Source organism: Juglans microcarpa x Juglans regia, chromosome 4S (genome assembly GCF_004785595.1).
Source record: "Juglans microcarpa x Juglans regia isolate MS1-56 chromosome 4S, Jm3101_v1.0, whole genome shotgun sequence".
In the NCBI taxonomy this organism is placed as follows: Eukaryota; Viridiplantae; Streptophyta; class Magnoliopsida; order Fagales; family Juglandaceae; genus Juglans; species Juglans microcarpa x Juglans regia.
Window position 1 is genome coordinate 12,711,663 of NC_054601.1, and position 10,134 is coordinate 12,721,796.

At 32.5% G+C, this 10,134-nt stretch overlaps 1 protein-coding gene across 1 annotated transcript; it reads left to right on the forward strand.

The window, feature by feature from the left end:
• Positions 1–8,826: 8,826 nt before the first annotated feature.
• On the forward strand, positions 8,827–9,462 carry LOC121262057. Its single transcript, XM_041164492.1, has one exon. It carries the CDS (start codon positions 8,827–8,829, stop codon positions 9,460–9,462), a length of 636 nt encoding a protein of 211 aa, XP_041020426.1.
• The last annotated feature ends 672 nt before the right edge of the window (positions 9,463–10,134 follow it).

The following is a 10,134-nucleotide window of genomic DNA, read 5'->3' on the forward strand; positions in this document are numbered from 1 at the left end:
CTTATGGCAGTTAGTAGAGTTGAAACTGTTTTTCTAGAACCAGAACAAGTAGAAGATGTGACCTTATTGAGGGACTTTAATTGTGCATGAGCATGGGCATCCCTAAGCTGATTATCGAAAGTGATTGCTTGTTCCTGATAGAAGAGGTTAACAGATCATCTAAGTCTAATGCAGCTATAAGATCTGTGGTAGCAGATGTCAAAGATTTGATGCAAACTTTCCCTCAGTGTAGTATTCAGCATAACAGCAGTTTCACAAATGAGGTTGCCCATCGACTTGCAAGACATGCCTAGTCCATTGATGATATGTTCATTTGGTGGAATAGTGTTCCTCCTATAATTGAGAATGTAATTGTCATTGATCAATACTATTGTAACCTATCTCAAGGTGTTATGCCTTTATGAAATGAAGTGCTTTTCTATAAATTAAAAAAAAATGTTTTGATCTCACTGCAGCAAGAAGTGTTTTGTATAGAAATGAATGCAGTAGCTTCATTTGAAAAAACCTTTTCTAAAACTAAATCATAAACATGTCGTTGTTTATTATTAAGAGCATTCGATGCAAGAATATCTTCTTCTACTATTAAGACAGCTAATTTATCATCAATTTTCCTAGATCCAAATTGATCTTTATCAAAGTAAATATTACCATCTAGAAGATGAAATGTGTTGATATCTTTTCTCATTGATTCAAGTGTAGAAGAAATAGATTGTAGGACTTGTCTTCTAATATTTGTTGGGGGGTATTTTCAATTGATTTAAAATCAGTTGATATATCTTGCTCAAAATGTTCCCAAAATTTTCTTGGATTTGTTGATTACAATAAATCAAGATTGTTGCAAATAGTTCAAACTGAATGACATTTGGTACAGAGATGCTTCATACAAACAATCCTCTAAGGTACTGTCTCTTTCTAACAAACCATGCATGGTAGCTGTTGCTTCATGAAATGTTAGAGCTACAACACCGTCAACTGTTTTGAGATCATCAAATGACAAATGACCTCTTATATGATTTAACAATATCCATAAATAATATATTTAACCTTCAAATAGACTTGCTACAACAATTCGACCAATAACACTTTTCCTTTTTCGAGGAGTCCACATTTTATACTATTGGCTCCAAACATAAAATTCAGAAAATTCTTTATACAACAAGCTTCGAGCAGCCTCATTTACTCGATTTTTTGTGAAGAATTTGGTTAACATTGATTTTGCAGACAAATCAAAGTTAAGAACATTGTTCAAATTTTCATGTGCACGAAATGCCACTAGATGTTGATATTTAAGATGTAAATGTAAATTATAAACTGCTGGATACATTTCATTAACAAAAAAAGCCATATATCATCCACATAGTTTCAAGTGTAGTAATCAATCGAGCTGATTGAAATTGTTCAATTTCATCGATTTATTCAATGCCTTGTTCAGAAATCAAATTAAAAGCAACACGATCGTGAACTTTGTAGATGTATTTATATAAATATTTGACTACTTTGATTGTAGAATAAATCTTCACATTAATATGACAATCAAATGTTGTAACTAAATATGGATTATATGAAATAACCCAACGATTATCCAAATTGTGGCCTCTTAGCTTGACAACAGTTCCATTATCAGAATGCTTATATTGTGGAAGAGTGGTGGGACATAGAGACTTCTACACCTTTTTTCTACCGAACAGTGTAAACATTTTCTAAAATTTTTATTTCTATTTATTTCAAACCTTTTTTAAATCCATTTAAATATTTTTAAAAATAGAAAATAAATTCACAAACTCATTAAAAAATATTTTCTTAACAATTAAGTAAAATAAAAAATAAAAAAAGAATTCGGTGCAAAATTTAGAAGAAATCTTTGGTGGATCTATCATTTCTCATTGTGGAAAGTAATCATTTCCAATAGTTGTATTTGGTGCAAAGCTTTTTGGATAATAGTTTTTACAGTTACCATTTTTTTCATTCATACATTGGTTGGGTTCAACATTCCACATGGACTATGCATCATATGTTTGACAACAACATTATATAGATGCAGATTCTTATTTTTATCAAGTATTTCCACTGATACAATCTCATAAAAAAATTCAAAAGCATAGAGTTTCCAATCTGCCGATAATATAATCAAGAAATATGCATGCAGAAGTCCTCTTTTTTTTCTTTTATGTTCAATTACATAAACATATGTTGAAACTTTGCCAAATATTTGCCTTTTGAACAACTAATCTTTTAATTCTTCTAATTTTGCTTGACAAACTTGTGCAACCTAATCAGGATGATTTTGTATTTCTTCTTGTGGTTCCAATTCATTTGAAATTTCTTTCCAATTTGGGTTACATGTCATTGTTAAGAAAATTTTTAGTTTTCCATAACATTGAGCTAAAGTCATTGCTCCATATATCCTTTTCATATATCTCTTGGATGTCCAATAAAATATGAAGGCAAAATAATGCATTTTTCAATTTTAGAAGGGCTAGTTTTCCCATGCGAAATGCTGTCAACGATACCTTGATATATCCTTGATAAAATCTATTGTTGTTTATTACGAAAATAATCCAACCTCGATGTTTCAATCTTAACATACATATTAACCACAAATTATTGCAGCAAATTAACCAGACAATAACAAAATAGATCTAACATTTTCTCTAATTTGGAACTTGTAATAATAATATTAACGGCATGAAACAATCGGCTCTTTTCTTTTTTTGTTTAGCACTACAAAAAATGAATGACAAAATATTACAGAATTGTACATTTAACACTTGAACATGAAATGTCAGTATGAGAAAACTATTCTAACCTTATTGTTCTTTTCTAAGTAAATCATCTACTGACATTAATTGTTAAGGTTCAATTGACTATGTTGTCTTATTATGTATTAATGCGGTTCCATTCTTTACCTTTTGTATATCTTGGTGCCAATCAATATGATCAAAAGGAAACAACAATGGATAATGAAGTGGATCATAGTAGTCAAAATAATATTGAACTATGACTTCCACCAACATGATTCAAAACAAAAATGTCTCGCGCTATCAATTGATTTGAATCATCATTTTCAAAGCAAAATGTCGCGACTTGTGATGCTGTTAGAGCATTAAATACATGTAGATCTAAACCAGGATCTAATCCAGTATGGATCTTTTGATTTTCCAAGTTCAGGAAGTCCCCACGAGATCGAAAAAAACCAGAATATAGATTGACACGAAGAATAACCACAAGTTGAGCAATAATTAATGAATCTAGTCTTGTCGAATCATAAATGTAATTTTCTAATTCATGTTCAATGTTATAGAAATACAATTGTAAGTAAGAAGGAAGTCCATCTTAAGGAAGTAAATCATTAATATAATGATAGATCTATCATTGAGTTCAAATTGTGCAAATTCCTTTATTTCTTCTGTACAGATCTCTATCGAATTTCACTCCAAATGATGTAAAAGCAAATTTGTTATAATACGTTCCAACATAAGTCATAAATTTGATAGATTCAGTTGTATTGGAAGTAAACAGATGATAAAGTTGGTCATGAAAATCATTTGTAACCAAATAAATTGTTCCATCAACAGAACAAAAGCCGTTAATTTCCTGATAAAATCTATTTGCTCCACAATATCTATAGTATGGCATATATGGGAAAGAATCTTTCTCAACTGGTACAATTAGCAATATTTGCCTAAGGTGAGCGGATCGTTAATGCCGCTTACCTACGTCATAAAACAAACACGCACCAAACAATAGAGGCAAATTCTTAAAATTGTTTGAATGATCTGATTAAGCATATTATTGGAAGAATATCAAATGGCAAGAACTAAATGAGAAGAACTATCTAATTTTATACATGTTCCTTACCCTATACATGTTCCTTACCCCGACAAGGAGGTGATATGCTTGTTTCAAAACTTGATTGGTCTCGAACAATACAAGTAGCCTATTGAGTAAAATGTTTCCAACTTTCAATGAGAAGAACATAAGATTTTATGAACAACTATCGTAAAAAAGAAACGAGAAATAATAAACCTGCTAAATTACAAGTTGACCAGAGTTGTATGTTCTTTCTATACATGTATTTGCTGATTTACGTGTCAGCAAATTCATAGAATTGTTCAAGTAATTGGAATCTGTTACATTGCTTGATGATGCATGTGTTTCTAGATCCACGATAGAAACATCAACACTAGGAGAATTGTGAGCCTCTTGTGAGGAAGCCATCTAACTGATGTCAATATCAGCATGGAAAACACGTCGTCTTTTTTGTTGTAGGAGAGTAAAGTTCTCATTGATGTTCATATATTGTACATCATCATTTGGCACAGTCATTTGATCAACACTAAATGAAACTAAATCTTCCAACTGAAGAGAATTGCTTTTAAATGCTTTTTGTTGAGCATATCTTTCTCTTCTTTTCCGACGTAGTTCGGTCTTTTTTTTATCTTCTGGCAAGTCTCTTTACGAATATTTTTTTTGGCTGGTTGTTTTCCTTGACCTTTGAACTTTTTTAAAAAACTTAACTTATAAAAATACTATCTGATTGTATCTCCAAACAAATGTTGTTGACCTCTTAATATAATCTTACCGCTCTTTATTATGTTAGTAAAAACACGATTCTTCTAACAATTGGATAGAGTGGCACTCAAGTAGAACCAAATTAACCAATGAGCACTATTTAATGTGAAATTCGTATCCAACAGAACATTCAAAATGCTACAAACATGTTCATTGCTTCCTACGTTCAGCAAGACATAATGTGTAATTATTTGTAGTCAAAATCAACAATGATTAAAACACATAATAGTACAAAACACAACAAACTAACGTAACAAGGTAACAAATATATATGAAACAAAAGGAACATAAAAAAATTACATATTCATATTATATAACAAAAACAACAAAAACAATAGTTAAGCATAGTATGATAATCACCGGCTATAAAACTTAGTAATGTACTTAAACATTAAGCATGTCACTACAAGAAAAATGAGTATTTGTGACGATAATGACTATTTGCAACGAAAACAAACTCATTTTGGCAAGAAATAATCATTTTCGCAAGAAATAACTGGCCACAAATAAATAATTTTCTTGTAGTGTGTATATGTAATTTATTATACATACATCTTGAACAAAAAATAAGTTTCAACTTTTTCATATAGCTGTTAAAAAATATAGATTGATCATATGTCAAAATTCTTAAGTCCAACATTTGCCAAAATTAATGAGTTCTTCAAGCCAAGTTCTCAAAAAAATTTCTAAACAAAAACCATTACAAAGAAATTATATTTATTTGATTTTTGAAATTTTTTTAATTTTTCTCTCCCAACAACATATATAGAAGAAAGATACTTACTGTTTTTAAAATTGAAAGTGCAGCAACTTTTGTTAGTCCAGGTTTTTTGATACCGAGAATGATCCCTATTTGAATTCCAAAGTTTTTGTAAGTTTTTTTCTGTCAACAAAATATATAAACGGAACAAAATATATAAAAGAAAGATAACTAATTTAAAAAGAAAAACACAGCAATTGTTATTAGTCCAGATGTAAAAAAAAGTGTTAGAAGAAACAAAAAGGCACTGCACAGAAAGAGAACAATATGAAATATAATAATTTACATTTATTTGTTCCTACTACACATAGACATTACAGATTCAATAATTAGCAAGAATTATTTAAGCCCAAAACTATTCCAAAAACATTTTAACACATTATTGTCTCTCACACGGTTTGTCTGTAAAGAGTTACTTACAGCAATGGATTAGACCATGTCAGTCAGAAAGAAATTTGTGTATTGGGGAGCCTTAAAAGCAGTAGTTAGCTTGTATTTTGTATGTCTGATCAGGTCAAAGTTGTAATGTCTCGTTCTAAATGAATGGAGTTTGTTCTACTTTAAAAATAAAAACATTTTAACACATTGCATGCTATCATGGGAAAGAAGAAAAAACTTTACCCTTCTCAAAATAATAAATTTGATAGCAAAAAATCTAAAGAAACAAATATGATACAGTTAACAATCTTACCCATTTTTTAGAGGAATCAAAAAAGTCAAAAGAAGTTATGATTTGAAGAATACTTATAATACAAGAAATTAGATTGAAAATCTAGATAGGTTAAATTTCAAGAGAAAAGCTTGCAACTACTTGATTTTTTTTATTCCGATTTGTTGACAGGTTCTTTTTCACTAAAAAAAAGGTTTCATAATTTGAAATACTTATGACATTCTCTACAAAAATTCAAAGTTTATTGTTGTAGCGAAACAGGAAAAGCCTCGAACATTTCTCTTGTCTCCAAAGAAGAGGAGATAAATGAGAAAGATTTGAATAAAATAATGAAAGAACGATATAAGGCTAGTTCTAATTTATTTACATTTATCAAGGTTGATTATAAGAACAAAATATTGGTTTGAATAAATTTTTTGATAACCTGTTTGAACAAAATTATAAAGCAAAAGTTTAAATGCTCCAAAGGGAAGCAATGGGTTCAAGACAGAAAAAAATCTGTAAGCATCCGTTTGGAGCATTTAGTTATTTTGATTGTTTAATTGTTAGTTAAATGTGTGAAAGAATTTTTTCAATTGAGTTTTTGTTCTTATAATCAACTCCAATAAATAAATAAAAAATAGAACCAGCCTTATGGCATTCCTATATTATTTTATAAGTACTGCTACATCCAAAAAAAATTACACAAAGCAATCACATAAACTGACGTGATTTCATCTGATCCGTTAAATTTATTTTACAATAACAATAACTTTATAATATGACGAATCACATCAAGCCACATCAGTTTATGAGATTGCTTTTGTGTAATCGCTTTGTAGCTAAAGTATTTCCCTTATTTTATCAAAACTTTTCTCATTTATCTACTCCTTTTTGGGGACGAGGAATAATATCCTAGGCGTTTTTTGTTTTACTATTACAATATGTCTTTTTTATTTTCTGTAGATAATGCAATAAATTTTTTAAATCATAAAACCTTTAATTTTTTATGAGAAATAATTTACCTGAGCAATTAAATAAAATCAGATATAGCGACAAGTAGTTGCATGAATGAAATCCTTCATATGCTAGCTTTCCATTGTGTCTTGCCAAGAATATGATCTTATGTAAGATTTATTGCAGACTTTTTAAGCATTGCGAAAGAACTAACTAATAGCCTAAAAGAATAACTTTTCTTAGGAACTTATATTTAAGAAGAGCGGCGCTTTGGACCAGCCCAGTTGCTGTTGGAGGAAAAACAACCCACCAACAGGCTGGTTACACGTAAGCTTATGAGGTTGTTTACAATAGAGTGGGGTGCAGCTGATTAGTTCCCTTCCCCTTCCCTTTCCCGTCCTTCCCCGTCCTTCCCCTTCCACTATACCGAAGCTTGTCATCGCGATAAAATAAAAAATAAGCCTTCTGATGCAAAAACCATGGGCAAGAAAATGACCCTGAAAGTGAGTAGCCTAGATAGGGTAGGAAAACTCAAAACTTCTAGATTTTCCCACCAAGCAGTGAACCAAACGCCACCACCCAATCTTTTAGCTTCATCAATAAAATCAAAAGACTCATCAAAGCTAAACGAGGTTCAGAACAATGATAAGTATCAATAACTTCAACAAGAGCTTTTTCTCACAACAGTGTCTAAGAACTGAAACACGAAAGCTGCAGAGATTGTAATGGTGATATTCTTTTTGTGAAATATCAAAGATTTTTGCCAATGAAGTGGGGGATGATATTTGGCGCCGTCAAGAGGTAGTTGCGCCAGTTCTCTGCCGTCGAGTATGAGTGGGGTGCCGTCGAATTTGGGATGGAGTGTGTGTCGTCCCATTTGGGTTGGGTTGGAGTGGGGTGCCCATCGGGTGGTGGGTTTGAATAGGAAGTGGGGAATTGAATGTGATGTTCGGGTGTAGTGGGATGCAAGATAATGGTTCTAAGCAGCTGACATGTCGCATTTTGATTGGTGGGCTATTTTCTCAGATAAACAGATGGGTTGTTCCCGAGGTTTTCTCATTTAAGAAACTTTTTTCTTTTTCTATGAAGTGTTCCTTATTATCAAATTTTGTTTTGAATTTGTTGAAATATTTGTTGAGGAATGAATGTTCAATCTTGACAATAAACATAGCGAAAAATAAAAGAAGGCAAAAAATTACGATTTGAAGAATACTTTTAAAGCAAGAAATTACATTAAGAAGGCTAGATGGATTAAATTTCAAGATAAAAGCTTGCAACTGCTTAACTTTTTTATTCCAATGTGTTGACAGGTTCTTTTTATCATAAGCATATCTTTATTTTTAATAAAAGCCTTGAGTTTTAATCAATCAAAAGTCAGCTATTTTTTTTATACCTAGAAAGATAGACCAAAATCCTCCACGAATTACATTTTTTTAAGAACCTTAAACATTTTTAAAAGATAAATATATATCTATATATATATAAACCAATTTATTGATGTTTGGTTAAGTCAAATTCCTAAGATTTTTTTAAGGAGAATCATAACCAGTACTTTGTGCTTAGTTAGAAGTATTAAGGAAGATGATGAAGATCTGTAACAATCCCAACCGAAGCAAGAAATCAACAGCAACTCTGTCTAGCAGTAATTCAAGGGATCGTTTGAAAATTATTTGTAAATGCTGTCAATTTTGATTTTCTATGTAAATGCTTTACATTGTATATTTCCATAGATAGCTCATTAGAAACTTGTATTTAAGGCTAATATGAATTGCAATATTTGTGTGTTCAAAAATAAAATCAAGAGCAGTACCTTGTTTCTTTATGGTATCTAGAGAGCCAGTCCTCTAACGAGTTTCCCTACATTGTTCTTCTTTCCTCTCTCTCGATCATGGCCGTTGTTCCTGCACAATCCTCTTCCTCTGAAACATCCATCATCACAATAAACCTAGCCACCACTATTAATGAAAAACTTACCCCTGCCACATTTCCCCAATGGAGAGCTCAATTTGAGGCACTGCTCATAGGTTACTACCTTATTGATTTTGTCACCAGAAAACATCAATGTCCAGCCATTGATGCAACAAATTCTACCACCTCCCAAGCCGCGTACTCCCACTGGGTTCGCCAAAATAAACTTCTCCTCCATGCCATTCTTGCTTCCACCTCCATGACAATCACCCCACTTCTTACCTCTTGCAAAACGTCTCAACAGGCTTGGTCTGCTCTTACTCGGCTTTATGCGGGCAAATCTCGAACATGTGCAATGCAACTCAAGGAGGATTTAACTTTAAGCACCAGTGGCAGTAGATTTGTCACTAAATTTCTCCAAAGCATAAAAATGATTGCTGATGAACTCGCAATCATAGATCATCCTGTTTCGGATGATGATCTCACACTCTATATTTTAAATGGCCTTGGACCCGAATTCCGTGAGATTACAGCACCCATCCGTGCTCGGGAAACCTCAATGAAATTTGGGGAACTTCATAACTTGCTAGTTGGTCATGAAAATTACATCCGCTGACTAGAAGCACAATCGGCAACTCTGATAGCCACTGCCAACTACACGCAACAGAAGGGGAGCTTGTCTGGAAATGGAGGGCCTTCTTCACAGAGGAACCCTTCACATGGCTCTCACGGTCGTGGCAGACGTGGGCCTTCGGATTCGGGCTTCAAGAAATATAAGCCCAAATGTCAACTCTGTGACCAAATGGGCCATACGGCCAAGAACTGTTTCAAGTTTAATTCAACTAAAATCACAGCAAATTGTCCTGCCTCTTCTCAAGGAAAGAATCAGAAATGGCTTGTTGATTTTACCGCATCCCACAACATGACCACTGACCTTTCCAGTCTTTCAATACACTCGGAGTATGATGGTACCAACGAGGTGGTAATCGGTGATGGTTCAAGTTTGCCTGTATCTCATGTTGGTTCCTTGTCTTTTGCTTCACCTAATCGTATTTTTCATTTACATGATACTCTTTGCTTTCCCACCATTCAAAAAAATCTTATCTCAGTTCATCATTTCACCAAACAAAATAATGTCTATTTACAATTTCATCCCTCTCATTTCTTGGTGAAGGATTAGATTACGAGGGCGACGCTACTCAAAAGCGAATGTGAAGATGGCGTGTATCCACTATCGGAATCGTTGGCCATGGTTTCAAAAAAAGCTGTAGCTTACGTGCATGAACGT